General features: G+C 35.0%; 1 protein-coding gene across 1 annotated transcript in view; it reads left to right on the top strand.

Annotated features, from left to right (window-relative positions):
• The window catches only part of ZPBP (zona pellucida binding protein), a gene marked incomplete at its 5' end in the record, with an annotated part of 85,485 nt that overhangs the window by 44,653 nt on the left and 16,904 nt on the right, over positions 1 to 23,928 (top strand). Inside the window, 2 exons of the mRNA XM_081244795.1 lie at positions 1,467 to 1,543; positions 13,664 to 13,841. Coding sequence (XP_081100921.1) covers positions 1,467 to 1,543; positions 13,664 to 13,841 — 255 coding nt within the window. The remainder of the gene's footprint in view (positions 1 to 1,466; positions 1,544 to 13,663; positions 13,842 to 23,928) is intronic.

The raw sequence follows: 23,928 nt of genomic DNA, 5'->3' as shown, positions 1-23,928 counted from the left end.
AATTTACCTGTGTCATTTTGCTATTTGTTTTCTTTATGCTTTATAGCAGTTTTGTTCCTCATTTCTTTCATTATAGTCTTTTTTCTGTAGTTGACTTTTTTGTAGTTAAATGTTGAAATCTTTTTCATTTCCTTTTGTGTATATTCTATAGTTATTTTCTTTGTTGTTACCACGGGAATTACATTTCACATTCCTAAGTTTATAACACTCTAATCTGAATTTATTCCAACCTAACTTCTACACCATATGAAAACTCTCCTTAAACAGCTGTATCCCCACCTCTTTCAGTTGTTGATGACATAAACTTGCTACTTTATAAATTGTGTGCCCCAAAATATAAACTAATAATTATTTTAAATGAATTAGCCTCTTAATTTGTATAGAAAACAAAGTGTGGAGTTACAAACCAAAGTTACAGTAATACTAGCCTTTAGACCAATTGTTTCTTCTTAAGTATATTAGACTCTTAAGTCATGTATAGAAAAATTGCTGTTACAATCCAATCTGACAGTAACAGCAGCTTCTGTCGTCCGTGTGCTTACCTTTGTTGAGGGCTTTATTTCTCTTCATGCAGCTTCACGTTACCTTCTAGTATCCTTTCACTTCACCTGCAGGACTCCCTGAGCAGTTCTTGCTGGGCAGGTCAGGTGGTCACAAGCTCCCTCAGCTCTTGTTTAGTTAGGAAAGTCTTCATTTCTCTCTCACTCTTGAAGGGCAGTTTTGCAGGTTATAGGATTCTTTCCTTGCTCTTTCTTTTCTAGTACTTATCACTTTATCACAAAATATGTTTCTGTAATGATGACTGTTTATTGTTTTTATGTATTGTTGTTTATTCTCATTTTCTGCTTTAGAATATAATTTCCAAAGAGTCAGGGAGTTTGTAGGTTTTGGTCACTTATGTGTCTCAGACTCTTAGAATAACTCTTAGTATGTAATAGACTCTCAATAATTACTTACTGAATAAATAGGTACATGAATGCCTGCATATATGACTATGTTCATCATTTTAGTTACCGTGGCCACTACTGTAGTCCAACCTCATTCTCTTTTCAGTATTGTTATAATCATTTATCTCTTTGTAGAGATTAAGAATTAAGTTAGTCAAATGACTAACACTATATTATATGGGTAGAGTTAAGTAAAATATTGAATGAGTAAGCACATTTATACATACATATATATATATATGGTATAAAAGGCAAAATAATTCCATTGTTAAAAATTGTATGATGTCAATTGCCACATACCCTTAAGTTCACTGCAATAGGTTTTCCTGTGATTTATATAAGAGAAATTTTTATGTTAGGTTTTTGGCTGAAAAGAGTGATTTAACATTTGGAAAATTGCTTAATTTTTTAGTGGAATAGAAATATTAGACACATGGTCTATTTTATATTTCAAAAGCCAATTTAAATATTGTGATATAGTAGTTTAGACGCATGATAAAAAATAAAATATTTTCTCAGTTTCATCTCTAGACACTGAAAAAGGACCCAAACCATGTGCAGACCATAGTTGTGAATCTTCCAAAAGACTATCTAAGGTATGTTATGTGAGGTGAGAAAAAAGAGGAAATGGTGAACATGCCCAGGGTGTGAGTAAGCATCTTAGCTATTTATAGAACACACCACCACCACCCCCAACACACACACTTAGGGAATTCAACAATAAAAATAAAACTTCATCAAATAACATCAAATAATAAATGACAAGGATTTAGTGGAGTTAATATTTTTATGAAATGCTTTGAAATTTAGCATTTTGTAACTGATTGTATTATTAGGAAATAGGATTTTCCCATTTATATGGCCTTGTTTGCTATTGTAAATTCATTTATAACTAATAATCCAGAAGAATTCTCTCCATGTTACTGTTATTAATCCTAAATAATAAATTTGATCTATACTGTTTATTAACTGTTTGCATGTTGCTCTATTCTCAGCATCTTGTATCTATGCTTAGGGTGAAAATTATGCTGTAACTTCCAGCAGCAATTTAATTTAGTTTTCTCTTTTACATTATACTTAACATATTATTCTTGCTCAGTAAATTTATGGCAGGTTTCCCTACTTCAGATTACTCTTCAATGACCCTGAACATTTTATTAAAAATAATATTTTAAAATATTTGGAATACAATGTAATTTACATTGGATGATTGTGCAAAGTTTCTGTTAAAATCATAAGTAACGCGTATTTATAGGTCAGTATCCATTACTTTCGCCTAGTGAAATTGACAGGGGGATGATTTCTTAATTTGTACTCATGAAGCCTCCTGAAATGTAGCTTAAATCATCTATTTATACATAACCAGATATTTCCATTTAAAAAACTTCTGTAGGGGTTACCTCTCATCCCAGGGATATATTTTTTCCTTTGCTTTTGAAATAGGAGTTAAATTTTAGGGCATTGAGTACAGAAAGCAATCTTATTTTTCTAATTCTGTTTCTTAATCCATGAGTACTATTTTAATTATTATTTAGCATACCCCACAAGTTTTGTTACTATTTTGTTGAAATTTAAAATTTTCAAACTACTTTTTTTAATATGTCTTGAGATATCTTCTTTGACCCATGTGTTAGACGTGTGTTGTGTAATCTCCATTGATTTCTGTTTAATTACATTATGATCTGAGAGCCGACACTGTATGATTTCTGTTCTGGTTAATTTGTTAAAGTGTGTGCTGTGGTGGAGAATATTGTCTCTCATGGTGAATGTTCCATTTGAGCTTGAGGAGAATGTGTGTTCTCCTGATGTTGTATGACTCAGTCTATAGACATCAGTTACAACAGGTGATTCATGGTGGTGTTGAGTTCAACTATGTCCTTAGACTTCCCTCTTCTTTGTGGCTATGTAAAGTTCCATTATATGTGTAGGCCACAGCTTTTTCTATATCCTTTCAACCACAGATGGACTTTTAGGTTGCTTTTTTGTCTTGGCTACTGTGACTCGTGAACATGGGAGTGTGGATATCTCTCTCTGAGATCCTGATTTCAGGTACGTTGGATACATACCTAGACATGGAATTGCTAGCTCATGTGGTAGTTCTGTTTTTAATGTTCTGTGGACCTTCCACGCTGTTCCCCATATGTACATATACTCCAGTAGAGCCTAAGGATCCCCTTTTCTGTATACCCTTACCAACACTTTGTGTCTTTTGTGTTTCTGACACTTGTCACTGTGACATGTGCGAGGTGTTAGTGCATTGCAGTCCTCATTGCATCTTCCTGATGGTTCGTTCTCTTCAGAATCTGCTCATATACCTGCTGATCGTTTGTCTGTCTCCTTTGCAGAAAAGTCTCTGCAGTTCCTTTGCCTATTTCAAAATTCAGATCATTTGATTATTAGTGTTACTAGTTGGCTATTGAGTTTTATGTCTTCCTTATATATTTGGGAAATGAACCCTTTACCTGATACAGAGTTTACAAATACACTCCCATTTCACAGGTGGCCTTGTTGTTTTCTCGCTCATTTCCTTTTCTGTGCAGAAACTTTTTAGTTTGAGGTAATCCCATTTGTCTGTTGTTGCCTTTGTTGCCTGTGTTTTTTGGTGTCATATCCAAGTTTTCACTGCTAAGGCCAGTGTCAGGCTTTTTTTCTCGATATTTTCTTCCAGATATTTTACAGTTTCGTGCCTTACATTTAAACCTTTAATATATTTTGAATTGATTTTTGTGTAAGGTAGAAGGGTCCGATTGCATTCGTTTCGTCTGAAAAATTTGTTTGCCCAACACCATTTATTGAAGAGACTATCCTTTCCCCATTGTGTATGCTTGGCTCTCTTGTGTAAGACCAGTTGACAGTATATGTGTGGGTTTATTTCTGGATACTCCATTCTGTTTCACTGGACAATATATCTGTTTTTATGCCAATACCATATGGTTTTGATCAATATAGCTTTGTAATGTAATTTGAAATCAGGACATGTGATGACTCCAGCTTTGTTCATCTTGCTCAAAGTTGCTTTGTCTGGGATATTTTGTAGTTCCAGATGAATTTTAGGGTCTTTTTTTTTTTTTTTTCTGTTTCTGGAAACAATGCCATGGGGATTTGGAAGCAAATTGCCATCAATGTCTAAATCCCTCTAGGTATTCTGGACGCTTTCACAACAGTCTTCCATCTGAATGTAGGGTCTTTACATTTATTTATTTTAAAACAATTCTCTCATCACTGTTTTTTAGTTTTTAGTGTACACATCTCTCATCTTCCTACTTAATTTTACTTCTAAGTATTTTATTCTTCTTGTGCTCATGTAAATGGAATTATTTTCTTGATAGCCTTTTTCGATAGTTTCTTGCTAGTGCGTAGAAACACAACGATTTTTTAATGTTGATTTTGTATCATGCAGCTTTACTGAATTTGCTTATTCTAAGAGTTTTTTTGGAGTCTTTAGGGTTTTCTGCATATATGAGCATTTCATCTGAAAACAGATGATTTTACTTCTTCGTTTCAGATTTGGATGATTTTTATTTGTTTTTCTTTTCTAATCACTCTCTTTAGGACTTTCATACTATATTGAATAGAAGTAGCAAGACTGGGCATCTTTTCTTTGCACAGGTCTTAGAGAAAAGGTTTTCAGTTTTTCACTTTTGAATGTGCTCCTAGCTGTGGTATTTTTCTATATGGACTTAATTATATATTTGGCAAGTTCCTAACATTCTGACTTTATTGAGAAGTTTCATTATGAATGGATGTGAAATCATACTTTTCTACATCTATTGTGATAATCATATGATTTTTATTTTTCATTCTGTTAATGATTGATTTGTGTATGTTGAAACATCCTTGCATCCCAAAGATGCATCCCACTTGGTCATGGTGTATAATTCTCTTAATATGTTGTTGAATTTGGTTTGCTAGTGTTTAGTTGAGGATTCTTGTATGTATGTTAATCAGGTATATGATCTTATAAATTTTACTTTCTTTTGGTGTCTTTGTCTGGTTTTGGTGTCAGAGTGGTACTGGCCTCACAAAATGAGTTTGGAAGTGTTCCCTCTTCTAATTTTTGACTGAAGTTTAAGAAGTTCTGTTATTAATTCTTCTTTAAATATATGTTAGAATTCATCTATGTTGACAACTGGTCCTGGAGCTTTCCTTGCTAGAAGGTTTTTGTTAACTGATTCAGTCTTTTTGTTTATTATTGGTCTGTTCATGTTTTCTGTCTTTTTCTTACTTCTGAATTCAGCCTCTATATTTTGTATGTTTATAGGAATTTGCCATATATTCTAACTTATTCAATTTGTTGGCATATAGTTTTTCATAATAGTCCTCTTTTATGATTTATGAAGGAAAATATTTATGAAAGAAAATCATCTTTTCTCTTTCTGTGGCATCAGTTGTAATTTCTCCTCTTTCATTTCTGATTTTATTTAAGTCTTCTTTCTTTTTTTCTTTGTTAGTCTTGCTCATTGTTTGTCTTCTTAGTTTATCTTAAAAAAAACAGCTCTTAGTTTCATCATTGTTCTATTTTTGTGTTTTCTACTTCATTTATTTCTGCTGTAGTGTTTATTCCTTCTTTACTTCACCTAACGTTGGGTTTAATTTGTCTTTCTTTTTCTAGTTCTTGAGGTGTAATGTTGGGTGTTTATTTGATATTTTTCTTTTTTTCTAACGTAGGCTTTTATTGCTATAAATTTACCTCATAGTACTGCTTTTTCTGCATCTCATAAATTTAGTATTTTGTGTCTTTGTTTACGTTTGTCTCATGATATTTTCTTGTCTTCTTTGACTCAGTGGTCCCAGGATGTGTTGTTTAAATTCCACATATTTGTGAGTTGTTTCATTTTCCTTCTGTTATTGATTTCTAGGTCCACTTCATTGTGGTTGGAGGATATAATTGGTGTGAGCTTAATATTTTTATATTCGTAAAGACATGTTTTGTGACCCATCCTAGAGAATGTTTGTATACACTTGAGAAGAATCCATTTTCTTTTGCTGCTGCATGGAACATTCTGTGGATCTGTTAAGTTCATTTGGTCTGTTGTGTTGTTCAAGTCTGGTAGTTCCTTATTGATTTGCTGTCTGAATGTTCTATCCACTATTTAAATTGGAGTATTGAAATCTCCTACTATTATTGTATTGATGTCTATTCTTCCTTTCAGCTCTGTCAGTGTTTGCTTTATATATTTATATACTCTGATGTTGGGTGTATATATATGCTCTATCTTCCTGTTGAATTGATTCCTTAATCATTAAATAATGACCTTTTTTGTTTCTTATTACAGTTTTTTATTATTTCAAGGTGATTTTTTTTGGATATATGTACATCCATCCTTGCTCTGTGTGGTTGTCATCTGCATGGGATCTTTTTCCATGTTTCACTTTCAGCTTATAAGTGTCCTTAAATCTACAGTTAATCTCTTGTAGACAGCATATAGTTGGGTGATCTTGTTTTGTCCATTAAGCCATGTCATGTTTTTTACAGGGGAGTTTAATCTATTTACATTTAAAGTTTTTATTGATAGGTAAGGGCCTACTATTGTCACTTTGTTAATTATTTTCTGTATGTTTGTAGTTCTTTTGTTCCTTTCCTCCAAGGTTGTTGTCGTCCTTTGTTACTTGACTTTTTTGTGCATTGATACACTTTGATTCATTTCTCTTTTTTAAAGATATTTTCTTTTTGGTTATCATGAAGCTTACATATAAATCTTATAACAGTCTACTTTAAGCTGGTAACTTAGATCATATGCAAGTCTATATTGCATATGAATTGCATATGAAAGTCTGTACTTATACTCTCCTCTACACAGTATGTTATTGATGTCACAAGTTACATCTTTTGTATTGTACATCTAATTACAGATTTTTATGCTTATATTTTTTATACTTTTGTCTGTAACTTTTATACTGGTTTAAAATGTCATTTATGTATCCCCCTTACAGTATTACCTTAGTCTGTATTTGCTGTGAGATTTATACTTTTTAATGTTGCTGTTAAGTGTTCTTTCATTTCATTTCACTTGATGAACCCTCTTTAGCAATTCTCGTAAGGCAGTTCACTCACCTGGGCAGAGCACTGAGATGCTGGGACTTCTAATGCTGTTGAACTCTTTCAGTGTTTGTTTTTCTGGGAAACTCTTCATCTTTCCTTCATTTTCAAAGGACAGTTTGACAGGTATAGTATTCCTGGTTCATAGTTTCGTTTCTTTGTTTCTGCACTTTGGATGTATCATTATGTACTCTCCTAGCCTGAAAGGTTTGTGCCAAGACATCCACTGACTTCTAATCACTGATAGTATTATTTGTGTGTGGGGGTACCCTTTATTTGATGAATTGCTTTTCTCTAGCCACTTTCATAGTTCTGTCTTTGTGAATATTGTCAAATTAATAACAATGTTTCTTGGTGTAGTTCCCTTTAGTACAACATATTTGGTATTCTTTAAGGTTTATGAATCTGTATGCCCATTCCCTCTGCAGATTTAGAACGTTCTTTGGTATTATTTCTTTAAATAAGCTTTCTAGTCCTTTCTCTTTCTCTTCTTAAGGGAACTCCATAGGGCATGTATTGATTTAGGTAATGATATCAAATAAGTATCATAAGATTTCTTCACTCTTTTTTTTCTTTTTGTTTCTCTGACTGGATAATTACGGATGATCTGTCTTTTAATTCATTGATTCTTTTCTAGGCTTGATTGAGTCAACCTTTGAAGCTCTATTGAATTTTTAAGTCCAATCACTGTATTTTTCAAACTAGAATTTCTGTTCGGTTCTTTTTTATGGTTTGTATCTCTTTGTTGTACTTCTTGGGTTTTGTGTGTATGTATGTGTGTGTGTGTGTGCACATGCACGCACGTGTGCACATTGTTTTCTTGATTTTGTCTGTGTTTTCTTGTAGTTTACTGAGTTTCTTTAAGATTATATTGAATTATTTTCAGGCGATTCATAGATCTTCATAACTTTGGCCTTTGTAGCTGGTTATTGGAGCTTTTTTTGTTGTTCTTTTATGGTGTCATGTTTTATTGATTCTTTGTGATCCTGGTGTGCTTGAATTGGTGCCTGTGCTTTTAAAGAAAAGTTTCCTCTTCCAATCTTTATGGTCTGGCTTCAGGAGAGAATGACCTTTACCAGACTAGAGTTTCTAGGAGTCTCTCATACCTTTCTAATGGCTACACCTCCTCAAGTCTTGCTTTTTCCTGGGGTGGATGTCTTAGAATTATTTCTTCTCTCAATCCTACAGAGCCGTGTCAGGTTATGAGAGTCACATCAGGTGCTAAGAGCAAACCACTCCTTTTTCCTGAGGGCAGTGCCTGAGATGCCAAGGCTTTTTATGCATCTTCCATTTCTCTCCCTCCCTCCTAAAGGGGATATCTTGGAGTTTGCTCCTTCACTGTAGTCTGCAGAGTCATGCCAAGTGCCCCAAGAGTCACCTTTCTCTTTTCCCCAGGGCAGTGCCCTTGATTCTGAGCCATGGGTTGCAAGCTCCATCTCTCTTCCTCTCTCCTGAAGTAACAGTCTCAGGGTTGTGCGCCTTCACCAAATTTTGCAGAGTTTAACTTGCTGCAGGCTTCCATACTGCCTGCTTAGATCTGTGTGCCAGCTGTCAGGGCACACATGCCAGGTGCCATGAGTTTCCACACCTTTTCTTTGTTCTCAGCTTTCTCTAAATGATTCGGCCACGCTAATTTCCTCAGAGTTCTAGGTGCAGTAAGAGAGAAGTAGACCTCCAGAAGGAGTCCGCATGGGAAGTGACCCCAAGCTTGGGAAAGCCAAACCTTCACGTTGCATTTTCCTTCCCCTGAGGGAGAAGTTGTGGTCTAGAGGGATCTCTCTGGGTGCTGAGTTTTGGTGACCTGGGAAAGTGGTGATGCAGTCAAAGTGAAACAGTTTCTCCTACCATTTTCAGTGTGTCTGATCTTGGGTTTTGTGGTCCATGGGGGGTGCTGGAACGTTTCTACTATATTCAGGAGTTCTTAAAAAGTATTTTGATCCCCGAATCGTTGTCAAATCAGTGTTTTTGTGCAGTGAAGACTGGCATCTCCTATTCTGCCGTGTGGCTGACAGCATTCCTTTTGGATATAGTTGACAATCCAGCTAACAAATCAAGTTAATAATCCCTGCCTCTTAATTAGAATATTTAGACCAATTACATTTAATTTAATTATCAAAGATTTGGATTTAAATCCACCATTTTTCCATTTTTTTCTATTTGTCCCATCTCTTGTAACTTTTTCCTTTTATTCTTTCTTTTGGATGATTGTGCCTTTTAAAGAATGATACTGTTTTATAGTCTTGTTCATTGCTTTATTGTTTTCAAATCATACTGCTGCTTTATGTGGATGGGTTTTTATCATTCTATTATATATCATTTAACCTGGTTTTCTATTCTTCTGGTTTTGCTCCTTCCCTATCTTTGGATTGATTAAACTTTTTTTTTAACTGACTTTTTTCTTGTTATATTTTTTTCACTTTTTTTCTGGATTTGTTTCAAATTTTAACGTATTCTTCATAGCAGAACCAAAACTTACTTAGTTTACAGTACCTTCCAAAAATGTACAAAAGCCTTAAAGACCTTTAACTCTTACGACCTGTTTTCATCTTTCAAGGTTTTGTTTTCTAGTATTCTAGTTTTTTTTTGATTTTTCACTTATTATTAAGATTGTTTCAGAATGTCAGTGTTTGTTTAGATTTACTCACAGTTTTATCCATTTCTTTGCTTATGATTTCTTCTTGCCTCTCAGTCTTTCCTTATAATGTATTTTTCCTTCTTCCTATATTTATTGTTCCACTGAAATCTGAGGATTCATTACTTTGATCAGTTCTGGAAATTTTTTCTGCCAGAACACCTTTGAAAATTACCTGTTGCCCCATTTGCTTTCCTTGAACTCCCATTTAGTATGTTTCAGGTTATCTCATTTATTTCTCCACCTCTCTCTTACTTTTTTTTCTTTTTTTAAATATGTTCTTCATTCTGAATAATTTCTTCAATTATTTATTGCATTTAATTGTTCTAGCTCCAGCAGGGCCTAATCTGATGTTCAGTCTGTCCACTGAGTTTTTAATTTCACTCCATTTTTTACTCCCTTCATTAATTATAATTTAAGTAGGTAATTTTTCAAATATACTTTCTCTTTTATTGTGGTATAAATTTCCACTTTTATGTCTTCATGTGTTCTAAGGATACTTCATATCATTTTTTGCTATTTTAGGTCACTGGAGCTCCATTATCTGAATTTCTTGATGGTCTAATTTGGCAGTTTGTTGACCCCACTGTTGTTTCTTAGTTCATCCTCTGCTTCATAACTCTGGCTGATAAGACATGTTTGTCAGTCCTTTATCAGTAGATGTAGCCCCTTTGGCTTAGGTTGTGTGTGTTTTTCTGTAAAGTTAACTACGTTTGCTTTTGCCTAATGTTCCATGGTTGTTCTCAATCAAAGCCAAATTTTTATGTTAATTTCTGACTTGGGGATCTTGTACCACACAGAAAGTACAACAAAACCCCACACCCACTTTGAAAGCAAACCATCGTGTAGGAATTCACAGAGGAGTTTTGCTTTCCCCCATCCCTCCACTCCATCACCCCCTCCTGCTGCCCCTCCCTACCCTATTGAGAGGCTTTCTTGTTATTTCCCTTTTGTAATTGAATTTCTTTTCCTGCTCCACTGTTTTACTTAGAGTCTTTCTTGGTTGTTTATTTTGTTTGTTTTGAACAGCTTTAAGCCTTTTTTCCTTAGCTCTTTTGTTTGTTAAATTATAACACTCTGGAATACTCAGATTGACATGAAATGAAATAGGGGCTCAGCTAATATTAGCTTTGTAATTTTCATTTTTAGCAACTTTCTCTCTTTCTTTCTGTCTCTCCCTGTCTTCCTTTTTTCCTTTCTACTTTTTTCTTCCTCTCTTATTGTTGAAATATAAGTACACAATATCTTTGCTGTGTTATGTTCAGTTAGGTGATTTTTAGCAGGGTGATTTTTCAGGCTATCTAGTGCACCATATGGTTGGAAATGTGAAATCTTTTTCTGTATTTTTAAATGTTATTTCTCTCCTCTCATTCCTATCTTTTCTGCTTTCTTTTTTTCAATTAGAAATATACTATTTTAAAAAACTTTAATATGACAGTTTAAATCTGTAATAATTTCAAAACCTAAATTACAATTTATCTTTAATCTTTCTTCTAAAAAATCTGGTTTTCTAATACAGGTTTCATTTCTTGTGGAGCAACTACCATTTCAGTGACAATGCTGAGTGAAGAGTCGATTCTTTTGTCTTTTGCTTCAGGACTGAAGTAGACTACATTACAAAGTTAAATTTTTCTTTATCCTAAAGTTCTTGGATTCATTATGCTTCTTAGGAGTAGATTCCAACTTTCATAGAATTCAGACTATTATATAACCCTTTACTTTCTTCCTCTTCCCTTTGGCTCTGCTTTGAAACTGAGCTTTATCTCATAGTTCTCTGACTGTTTTACTGATATGAGTGAGTGTATATCATCCATGTTGGTGTTCCTACCATCAGAGGGACAACTTTGTGTTTTTGTTTTAAACTTTTTCGACAGTTCTTCATTGGGACATTGTCCTGTAAGATCTGGACACCCTACCTCTCATTTGCTCACTGAGCACTGAGATCACCAGTCTTTTCTATGCAAATTCACAATTCTTACCATTTCATCCAAGATACTGTAAGCCTCTCCTTTTTCGTTTGTTTTTTTTTGGCTTTTTAATTCCAGCCCCATTTGATGACTATAGTCATTTTCCAAAGAGATTCCCCAAATATACGTGTTAACCAGAGGTTTCCAACGGACTCTATCTTAAAACTGTATTGTCCATAACACCTGGTACATAATGAATTCTCGCCTCATGGATACTGGAGCTCCAATTCAACTCCGGTCGTGTATAATGTATGAAGCTTTTTGCCTATCCTAGGACTCCTATCGCTTGCTGGACTAATGTAGAGCACATATAAAGCCTTTCTAGTCGCCTTTTTCAGTACCTAATGTGGCATGATCAGTTGAGCAGATTATGGTATTTAAAGTAAGCCGTTCAGCTTCTCCATGCAGAAGTTTATATAGTTTACAAACTGCTTATTGTTGAAGTGGTAATGATTTCTTGTTCTAGTTTTGTAATCAATAACCAATAATTATAGAACATATTCCTTCCATATATGCTTAATAATTCTATAAAATTTGCGGGGGGTGGGTGAAGGGAGGAGTAGCTTGGGCCAGGCAATCTGATGTTTATTCAGTTGAATTAATTCTTTGTATCTTAAGCCAGGTGATTCATCTATGAAGAATTTCTATAATTATGATTTTTTCTTATGTCATCCAAATTTGTCCAAAAATTTTTACTTTAAAATCTTTAATCTTTACCCAACGCAGAGAATTCTTCAGTTTCACACTTTCTTTGGTACAAATAATTAACCCCATGTCAACCATCAACATACTCATTATTTTAAAAAAAATTAGTCAGTGATTCAAATAATTTCTTACCTTCTTTCCATTTTTATCAAATAAGAGATTTATCCTCATTCTCCTTCCTAGAAAGAAAACAGGAAACAAGAATCTGATTTACATGATAATTTTTGTTCTTGTCAGGTTTTGAGAGGTATAGTTTCATTGTTTTTTTTTTTTTTTCTTTTTTTTTCCTGCATAGGGTGTCAGGAAGCCAAGTGATTCTGATCATGTCTCCTGATACTTTTATTTTAGTCTTGCATTTAAATGTAGTTAATTGGATACCATATTTGTAGCTAATTAATTCATAAGCACTTCCTTAACCAAAATTGTAAATAGCAGCAAATTTGACAGAATTTATTAGATGTACAAGAAAACAATTTAGACTGTAAAAATATAGTAATTCAGTAATAGAATGAGTTGAATGCAGTATATTGAAAAACATTTTTACATTTATTTATAGAAATTTTCATCAGAGGGATGTAATTTGTAAGGTATCTGGAGAAGTCAGTAGATTGAGATGCACCATTAGTGGTTATAGATGAGCATGATTTCATTTACCCCTGCTTCTGACTACATGAGAGGTGCAGGTGAGCATAGGAGAACTGAGCAGAACTAACTAGCTTGCAGAGGGTGTGAACTCATGACCATACCTCATGCTTTACCAGGTAAGGCTTGCCAGCCACTGAAAAGTATAAGCCTCTTGTTAGTTTTCGGAGTCAAGCCAGAATAATTACTACAAGTAAAAAGGTAATTAATTATAGATCAGAATTATGCCTTAATTATTTTGTAAATTTGATTTTTGAAACAGAGCTAGAAGTTTTAACATGTGCTGTATGCCATCTTTAAACCTAATTTTTCTTTATTTAAACAGTGGAGCAGATGTCTCAGGATATGCTTCTTAAAGATTCTTAAAGTATATTTCTTTAAGAACATTTAATTGTTAGAGTACCCTTCTGAAAGTACATTTAATTTCAAAGAGCTCTCTTGTTTTTGCTCTTATGCCCATCCATATATTATTCAAAACCAAAGGGACCAAGAAGTTTGGTTATATATTGAAATATTTTCTTTGTGTTGTATATGGAAGTTCATTTAGAAATATTTGAGGTTTATAGGTGATATCTTTTCAGTTTTACAGGTGTTATTTATATCCTATGAATTCAAGAAAAAATAAGGACCTGGAGAATTTGTTTCCCCTGCTTCTAAATACATAAGCATCCTTATTTGTTCTAAAATTACATTTATGTGATAATTTTTTCATACTGTATTTCTATTTCAGGCTAAAAATCTCATAGAGAGATTTTTTGATCAACAAGTGGAAGTTCAGGGCAGACGTGCAGAGCCGTTGCCTGAGATATACTACATTGATGGTACTCTCCAAATGGTTTGGATTAATCGCTGCTTCCCAGGGTATGGAATGAATATCCTGAAACACCCAAAATGTCCTGAGTGCTGTGGTATGTAATGAACTATGATTTTATGGTTTATACATATGAAAACTCACTGTCTTCATCATGCCTAAGTGAATGTCTTTCACTTATTTTTACTATCATTTAGGTTTGAAGTAGTGTGTTTGAAAACACTATGTCAATCTGAAGATTTAAAAGAAAAAGGCCAAATTAATTCTGGCCTTGTTTTAATACTAGAGTGAAGAGGGGTTTAGGTGTTAGGCAGTTGTCTGGGAGGAAGCACAAATACTAGTTATGAGACAACTAGAGTGATTTATCTTTTTTTTTCTTTTTTTGATAATATGACTTGAGAAGTGTTTTATTATTAATTTTTTTACATCTTTATTGGAATATAACTGCTCTACAATGGTGTGCTAGTTTCCACTCTATAACAAAGTGAATCAGTTATAAATATACATATGTTCCCATATCTCTTCCCTCTTGCGTCTCCCTCCCTCGCACCCTCCCTATCCCACCCCTCTAGGTGGTCACAAAGCACCGAGCTGATCTCCCTGTGCTATGCGACTGCTTCCCACTAGTTATCTGTTTTACGTTTGGTAGTGTATATATGTCCATGCCACTCTCTCACTTTGTCACAGCTTACCCTTCCCCCTCCCCATATCCTCAAGTCCATTCCCTAGTAGGTCTATGTCTTTATTCCTGCCTTACCCCTAGGTTCTTCGTGACATTTTTTTTCTTAAATTCAATATATATGTGTCAGCATACGGTATTTGTCTTTCTCTTTCTGACTTACTTCACTCTGTATGACAGACGCTAGGTCCATCCACCTCATTACAAATAGCTCAGTTTTGTTTCTTTTTATGCCTGAGTAATATTCCATTGTGTATATGTGCCACGTCTTCTTTATCCATTCATCTGATGATGGACACTTAGGTTGTTTCCATTTCCTGGCTATTGTAAATAGAGCTGCAGTGAACATTTTGGTACATGGCTCCTTTTGAATTATGGTTTTCTCAGGGTATATGCCCAGTAGTGGGATTGCTGGGCCGTGTGGTAGCTCTATTTTTAGTTTTTTAAGGAACCTCTGTACTGTTCTCCATAGTGGCTGTACCAATTCACATTCCCACCAGCAGTGCAAGAGTGTTCCCTTTTCTCCACACCCTCTCGAACATTTATTGTTTCTAGATTTTTTGATGATGACCATTCTGATTGGTGTGAGATGATATCTCATTGTAGTTTTGATTTGGATTCCTCCAATGATTAATGATGTTGAGCATTCTTTCATGTGTTTGTTGGCAGTCTGTATATCTTCTTTGGAGAAATGTCTATTTAGGTCTTCGGCCCAATTTTGGATGGGGTTGTTTGTTTTTTTGTTATTGAGCTGCATGAGCTGCTTGTAAATTTTGGAGATTAATCCTTTGTCAGTTGCTTCATTTGCAAATATTTTCTCCCATTCTGAGGGTTCTCTTTTGGTCTTGTTTATGGTTTCCTTGGCTGTGCAAAAGCTTTGAAGTTTCAGTAGGTCCCATTTTTAAATTTTTTTTAATTTCCATTTCTCTAGGAGGTGGGTTAAAAAGGATCTTGATGTGATTTATGTCATGGAGTGTTCTGCCTATATTTTCCTCTAAGAGTTTGATAGTTTCTGGCCTTACATTTAGGTCTTTAATCCATTTTGAGCTTATTTTTGTGTATGGTGTTAGGGAGTGATCTAATCTCATACTTTTACATGTACCTGTCCAGTTTTCCCAGCACCGCTTATTGAAGAGGCTGTCCTTTCTCCACTGTACATTCCTGCCTCCTTTATCAAAGGTAAGGTGACCATATGTCCGTGGGTTTATCTCTGGGCTTTCTATCCTGTTCCATTGATCTATATTTCTGTTTTTGTGTCAGTACCATACTGTCTTGATTACTCAGCTTTGTAGTATAGTCTGAAGTGAGGGAGCCTGATTGCTTCAGCTCCATTTTTTTGTTCTCAAGATTGCTTTGGCTATTCGGGGTCTTTTGTGTTTCCATACAAATTGTGAAATTTTTTGTTCTAGTTCTGTGAAAAATGCCAGTGGTGGTTTGATAAGGATTGCATTGAATCTGTAGATTGCTTTGGGTAGTAGAGTCATTTTCACAATGTTGATTCTTCCAATCCAAGAACATGGTATATCTCTCCATCTATTTGTATCATCTTTAATTTCTTTCATCAGTGTCTTATAATTTTCTGCATACAGGTCTTTTGTCTCCTTAGGTAGGTTTATTCCTAGATATTTTATACTTTTTGTTGCAATGGTAAATGGGAGTGTTTTCTTGATTTCACTTTCAGATTTTTCATCATTAGTATATAGGAATGCCAGAGATTTCTGTGCATTAATTTTGTATCCTGCTACTTTACCAAATTCATTGATTAGCACTAGTAGTTTTCTGGTAGCATCTTTAGGATTCTCTATGTATAGTATCATGTCATCTGCAAACGGTGACAGCTTTACTTCTTCTGTTCCGATTTGGATTCCTTTTATTTCCTTTTCTTCTCTGATGGCTGTGGCTAAAACTTCCAAAACTAAGTTGCATAAGAGTGGTGAGAGTGGGCAACCTTGTGTTGTTCCTGATCTTAGTGGAAATGCTTTCAGTTTTTCACCATTGAGGACGATGTTGGCTGTGGGTTTGTCATATATGCCCTTTACTATGTTGAGGAAAGTTCCCTCTATGCCTACTTTCTGCAGGGTTTTTATCATAAATGGGTGTTGAATTTTGTTGAAAGTTTTGTCTATATCTATTGAGATGACCATATGGTTTTTCTCCTTCAATTTATTAATATGGTGTATCACATTGATTGATTTGCCTATATTGAAGAATCCTTGAAGTCCTGGAATAAACCCCACTTGATCATGGTGTATGATCCTTTTAATGTGCTGTTGGATTCTGTTTGCTAGTATTTTGTTGAGGATTTTTACATCTATGTTCATCAGTGATATTGGCCTGTAGTTTTCTTTCTTTGTGACATCCTTGTCTGGTTTTGGTATCAGGGTGATGGTGGCCTTGTAGAATGAGTTTGGGAGTGTTCCTCCCTCTGCTATATTTTGGAAGAGTTTGAGAAAGGTAGGTGTTAGCTCTTCTCTAAATGTTTGATAGAATTCACCTGTGAAGCCATCTGGTCCTGGGCTTTTGTTTGTTGGAAGATTTTTAAACACAATTTCAATTTCAGTGCTTGTGATTGGTCTGTTCATATTTTCTATTTCTTCCTGATTCAGTCTTGGCAGGTTGTGCATTTCTAAGGATTTGTCCATTTCTTCCAGGTTGTCCATTTTATTGGCATAGAGTTGCTTGTAGCAACCTCTCATGATCTTTTGTATTTCTGCAGTGTCATTTGTTACTTCCCCTTTTTCATTTCTAATTCTATTGATTTGATTCTTCTCCCTTTTTTTCTTGATGAGTCTGGCTAATGGTTTATCAATTTTGTTTATCTTCTCAAAGAACCAGCTTTTAGTTTTATTGATCTTTACTATTGCTTCCTTCATTTCTTTTTCATTTATTTCTGATCTGATCTTTATGATTTCTTTCCTTCTGCTAACTTGGCAGTTTTTTTTTTCTTCTTTCTCTAATTACTTTAGGTGCAAGGTTAGGTTGTTTATTTGAGATGTTTCCTGTTTCTTAAGGTAGGATTGTATTGCTCTAAACTTCCCTCTTAGAACTGCTTTTGCTGCATCCCATATGTTTTGGGTCATCGTGTCTCCATTGTCATTTGTTTCTAGGTATTTTTTGATTTCCTTTTTGATTTCTTCAGTGATCACTTCGTTATTAAGTAGTGTATTGTTTAGCCTCCATGTGTTTGTATTTTTTACAGATCTTTTCCTGTAATTGATACCTAGTCTTATAACGTTGTGGTCGGAAAAGATACTTGATACAATTTCAATTTTCTTAAATTTACCAAGGCTTGATTTGTGACCCAAGATATGATCTATCCTGGAGAATGTTCCATGAGCATTTGAGAAAAATGTGTATTCTGTTGTTTTTGGATGGAATGTCCTATAAATATCAATTAAGTCCATCTTGTTTAATGTATCATTTAAAGCTTGTGTTTCCTTATTTATTTTCATTTTGGATGATCTGTCCATTGGTGAAAGTGGGGTGTTAAAGTCCCCTACTATGCATGTGTTACTGTCGATTTCCCCTTTTATGGCTTTTAGTATTTGCCTTATGTATTGAGGTTCTCCTATGCTGGGTGCATAAATATTTACAATTGTTATATCTTCTTCTTGGATCGATCCCTTGATCATTATGTAGCGTCCTTCTTTGTCTCTTCTAATAGTCTTTATTTTAAAGTCTATTTTGTCTGATATGAGAATTGCTGCTCCAGCCTTCTTTTGGTTTCTATTTGCATGGAATGTCTTTTTCCATCCCCTCACTTTCAGTCTGTATGTGTCTGTAGGTCTGTAGTGGGTCTCTTGTAGACAGCATATATATGGGTCTTGTTTTTGTATCCATTCAGCCAGTCTGTGTATTTTGGTGGGAGCATTTATTCCATTTACATTTAAGGTAATTATCGATATGTATATTCCTATTCCCATTTTCTTAATTGTTTTGGATTTGTCATTGTAGGTCTTTTCCTTCTCTTGTGTTTCTTGCCTAGAGAAGATCCTTCAGCATTTGTAGTAAAGCTGGTTTGGTGGTGCTGAACTCTCTCAGCTTTTGCTTGTCTGTAAAGGTTTTAATTTCTCCATCAAATCTGAATGAGATCCTTGCTGGGTAGAGTAATCTTGGTTGTACGTTTTTCTCCTTCAACACTTTAAATATATCCTGCCAGTCCCTTCTGGCTTGCAGAGTTTCTGCTGAAAGATCAGCTGTTAACCTTTTGGGGATTCCCTTGTGTGTTATTTGTTGTTTTTCCCTTGCTGCTTTTCATATGTTTTCTTTGTATTTAATTTTTGACAGTTTAATTAATATGTTGTCTTGGCATGTTTCTCCTTGCATTTATCTTGTATGGGACTCTCTGTGCTTCCTGGACTTGATTAACTATTTCCTTTCCCATATTAGGGAAGTTTTCAACTATAATCTCTTCAAATATTTTCTCAGGCACCTCATTCTAGTCCGTGGAAGTACCATTATCCCCTGTTTCAGGCCTGTGGGTCTGACTTGGTCTGCCTCTGGACCTATTACTTTTCCATGGGAGTCATTCCTTTTTTATTCAAGGGTAGTGCATGTTTGCCGATGATAATTCTACCAGCCCATTTCCTGCTTGTAGAATTTTGGAAATCTAAAAAATGTCTTTAATTTGATCCTGTCTCTGTTCCGTTTAGTCCAAGTTAGCAGTGTTTCTGCTGTAAAACATTCTTAAAAACCTTGCAGTGGTCTTCCCTGGTGGCGCAGTGGTTGAGAGTCCGCCTGCCAATGCAGGGGACATGGGTTCGTGCCCCGGTCTGGGAAGATCCCACATGCCGTGGAGCAGCTAGGCTCGTGAGCCATGGCCGCTGAGCCTGCGCATCTGAAGCCTGTGCTCCGCAATGGGAGAGGCCACAGCTGTGAGAGGACCGCATACCTCAAAAAAAAAAAAAAAAAACCTTGCAGTTCTCCTGTGTATGTCATGGGTATTCACATCATTAGTCAAGAGGGACACCTCTTGTGGAGGCACAGAACTTTCCTGCAATTCCATATCTCAATTCCAGGTTTCTTCCAAGATGGTTGAGTGGACCTATGAATCACATACGTAGTCTTGGTATCAAAAGTTCGTCCAGCCATAGCATTACTCTCTAGATCTTGCTTTTTAACAGTGGACTTCCTGATTTTAGCATTCTTTGAAAACTGGATAGGTTTCTAATTACCAGATGATGGTTCCTTTTTGCTTAGCAGTGCTATCATCAATTGATCTCTTTCCTCCTGCATTTTACTGTAAGCAGCAAGGCAAAGACAGAGTACACCTTTTATTTTGTTTTCTTTGTTGGGAAATGTTTTTAGTCTTTTAGGTTTTTTTTTTTTTTTTTTTTTTTTTTTTCTAAAAATTCGATTTCTGTAATACATACGGCTGTTCAGGTTTTTTTTTGAGGGGGGGGTGTAATGTTTTGATAATTTGTGGCCATCAAGATATAAACTTCTCCCTAGCCTTAGTGGCACCTCACAAATTTCGACATGTTGTATTTTCATTTCCATTCACTTCATAATGTTCATTTCTCTTTGGATTTCTTATTCAAGCAATTGGTTCTTTAGAATTGTGGTGTTTAATTTCCAGATGTTATGGGAATTTTCAGAGATAATTCTTTCTTTCTTTTTTTTTTTTTTTTTGGTACGTGGGCCTCTCACTGTTGTGGCCTCTCCCGTTGCTCCGGACGCTCAGGCTCAGTGGCCATGGCTCACAGGCCCAGCCGCTTCACGGCATGTAGGATCTTCCCGGTCCGGGGCACGAACCCGTGTCCCCTGCATCGGCAGGCGGACTCTCAACCACTGCACCACCAGGGAAGCCCTGAGATCTTTCTTTTATTGAAAGTTAATTTAATTCAGTTGTCAGAGAGAATATGTGTGATTTGAATACTTTTTAATTTACTGAAACATGTTTTATGCTATATCCTTCTGGTTATATTCATGCCCCTATCATTATGAGATATTTTTTGTTCCTTGTAATAATCTTTCCTCTGACTTCTGTTTTGTCTAATATTAATACTGCCAACTACAGATTTCTTTTTATTAGCGTTGTCGTGGTTTATCATTCAGGGTTCCAACAGAGGAAAGAATCAGTAGGATATATGTATACTGAGAGATTTATTGCAAGAAATTGGCTTATGTAATTGCGATTGCTAACTAGATAATTCTAAAATATATAGGGCAGGTCTTCAGGAAGGACAGACAAAAAACTCTTGGCCACAGTCTGAAGCTGAAGTCCACAGGCAGAATTTCTTATTCAAGGGACCCTCAGTTCTGGTCTTAGGCCTATCAACTGATTAAATCAGTCCCACCAGATTATCCCCTTAAAGTCAGCTGATAGCAAACGTTAATCTTATCTACAAAATACCTGCCCAACAATACCTAGATTAGTGTTTAATTGAATAACTTGTATTGCTTAGCCAAATTGACACATAAAACTAGCCAGTACAAATGCTATGCCTTTTGCTAGCCCCTTACTTTAAATTTATATCTTCATATTTAAGATGTATTTGTTTAGGCAACATACAGTTGGATCTTGCTTTTTAAATCCAGTCTGACAATATCTGCCTTGTAATTGGCATCTTTAAATCCAATTTAATGTAACTACTAGTATTGTCAGGTTCAAGTGTATCATCTCACTGTTTTCTATTTCCCCAACTTATTTTTTGCTCCTTTTTTTCCATTTTTTCTACATTCAATTAAATTAATTGAATAGTGTTTGTGCTTCCATTTTTCTGCTTTGTTGACCTATTAGGTACAGTTCTGTGAGTTTTTATTCTAGTGGTAACTTTAGGCTTATGGTGTATATCATTAATTTATCACAGTCTACCTTTAATTAATATTATACCACTTCATATGAAGTATAAGCATCTTAAAATATTATACTTCCATTTCTTCTCTCCTGAGCTTTGTGCTATTGTTCACGTCCACCCAGTTAAGCTTACCTGTGTCACAGATCCCACACTACATTGTTCTGTTTATTAAACAGTTTATCTTTTATGAGGATGTAAATGATAAGAAAAAAATCACATGTATTTACCCGTCTAATCATCCTTTCCATTAGTCTTCATTCTTGGTGTAGACCCAATTCCACCTAAAGTTCTCTTCGTATGGCTTGAAGGATTTTATTTAACATTTCTTCTGGTGTGAATTTGCTATTGAAGAATATTTCACTTTCTTGGATTTGTGGACACTCAGTGCTCCTCAAATTTGAAAATTGTTTTACTTATTTATTCAAATAATTTTTCTATTAGTCTCATCTTCTCCTCCAGGGATTCCAATTAAAAGGATATTAACCTGACTGATATTTTGCAACAGCTCTTTGTTGATCTCTTCGTTAAAATTTTTTTCTGTGTGTTTTATTTTCTGTAGTTTCTATTGCTGTATCTTCAAGATTGGTCATCTTTCCTTCTACAATATCAGGTCAACCAGTAATCCTACCCAGAGTGTTTTTCATCACACACAGCATGGTTTTGGCCTCTAGAAGATTGATTGAAATGCTTTTTTTTATATCTTCCATATGTTAATCTTAAATTTTGAACATAGAGAATAGTGTTACATTAATTGTTTTAATGTCCTTTTCCACATATTCAGGGTAGTTTGCAATTAACTTTTTTTCTTATCATGAGTCATATTGTCTTGTTTCCCTCATGCCAAGTAATTTTTCACTGAATGCCAGATATTTGTGAATGTTCTGTTGTTTGCATTGAATATTTTTGTATTTTTATATTTTTGAATTACTGAGTTTTGGCGTTTTTTGAAATTTTATTTACTTTTTTATACAGCAGGTTCTTATTAGTCATCCATTTTATACACATCAGTGTATACATGTCAACCCCAATCTCCCAATTCATCCCACACCCACACCCACCCCCCCGCCACTTTCCCTGCTTGGTGTCCATACTTTCGTTATCTACCTCTGTGTCTCTATTTCTGCCCTGCAAACTGGTTCATCTGTACCATTTTTCTGGGTTCCACATATATGAGTTAATATATGATATTTGTTCTTCTCTTTCTGACTTACTTCGCTCTGTATGACAGTCTCTGGATCCATCCATGTCTTTACAAATGACTCAATTTCATTCCTTTTCATGGCTGAGTAATATTGCATTGTATACATGTACCACAACTTCTTTATCCATTTGTCTGTCGATGGGCATTTAGGTTGCTTCCGTGATCTGGCTATTGTAAACAGTGTTGCAGTGAACATTGGTGTGCATGTGTCTTTTTGAATTATGGTTTTCTTTGGGTATATGCCCAGTAGTGGGATTACTGGTTCATATGGTAATTCTATTTATAGTTTTTTAAGTAACCTGCATACTGTTCTCCGTAGTGGCTGTATCAGTTGACATTCCCACCAACAGTGCAAGAGGGTTCCCTTTCCTCCACACCCTCACCAGCATTTGTTGCTTGTAGATTTTCTGATGATGCCCATTCTAACTGGTGTGAGGTGATACCTCATTGTAGTTTTGATTTGCATTTCTCTAATAATTAGTGATGTTGAGCAGCTTTTCATGTGCGTCTTGGCCATCTGTATGTCTTCTTTGGAGAAATGTCTATTTAGGTCTTCTGCCCATTTTTGGATTGGGTTGTTTGTTGTTTTAATATTGAGCTGAATGAGCTTTTTATATATTTTGGAGATTAATCCTTTGCCCGTTGATTTATTTGCAAATATTTTCTCCCATTCTGAGGGCTGTCTTTTCGTCTTGTTTATGGTTTCCTTTGCTGTGCAAAAGCTTTGAAGTTCCATTAGGTCCCGTTTGTTTATTTTTGTTTTTATTTCCATTACTCTAGGAGCTGGATCAAAAAAGATCTTGCAGTGATTTATGTCAGAGTGTTCTTCCTATGTTTTCCTCTAAGAGTTTTATAGTGTCTGGTCTTACATTTAGGTCTCTAATCCATTTTGAGTTTATTTTTGTGTATGGTGTTAAGGAGTGTTCTAATTTCATTCTTTTACATGTAGCTGTACAGTTTTCCCAGCACCATTTATTGAACAGACTGTCTTTTCTCCATTGTATATCCTTGCCTCCTTTGTCATAGATTAGTTGACCATAGGTGCGTGGGTTTATCTCTGGGCTTTCTAGGTTTTGAACATAGGGAATATTGTTACATTAATTGTTTTAATGTCCTTCTCCACATATTCAGGGTAGATTGTAATTAACTTTTTTTCTTATCGTGAGTCATATTGTCTTGTCTCCCTCATGCCAAGTAATTTTTCACTGAATGCCAGATATTTGTGAATATTCTGTTGTTTGGCATTGAATATTTTTTGTATTTTTATATTTTTGCATTATTGCGTTTTGTTCTTACACACAGAAAAATTGTTTGGAAACAGTTTGGTTATTTCTGGTCTTACTTTTAATTTATTTGGCTGAACCAATGTTCCGTCTAGGCTAGTCATTCTCTGCTATTGAGGCAAGAATTTTCTGTTTACTCTGGCTGTAAGCCTGTTATTCTTGAGTGTTTCCATACTAACTCATGGGATTATACACATTAACTGGCCCTGTGTGAGCACTGG

The sequence above is a fragment of the Mesoplodon bidens genome (genome assembly GCF_964165515.1).
Source record: "Mesoplodon bidens genome assembly, chromosome: 9".
NCBI lineage: Eukaryota > Metazoa > Chordata > Mammalia > Artiodactyla > Ziphiidae > Mesoplodon > Mesoplodon bidens.
This window is presented reverse-complemented; position numbering and strand designations above follow the sequence as displayed.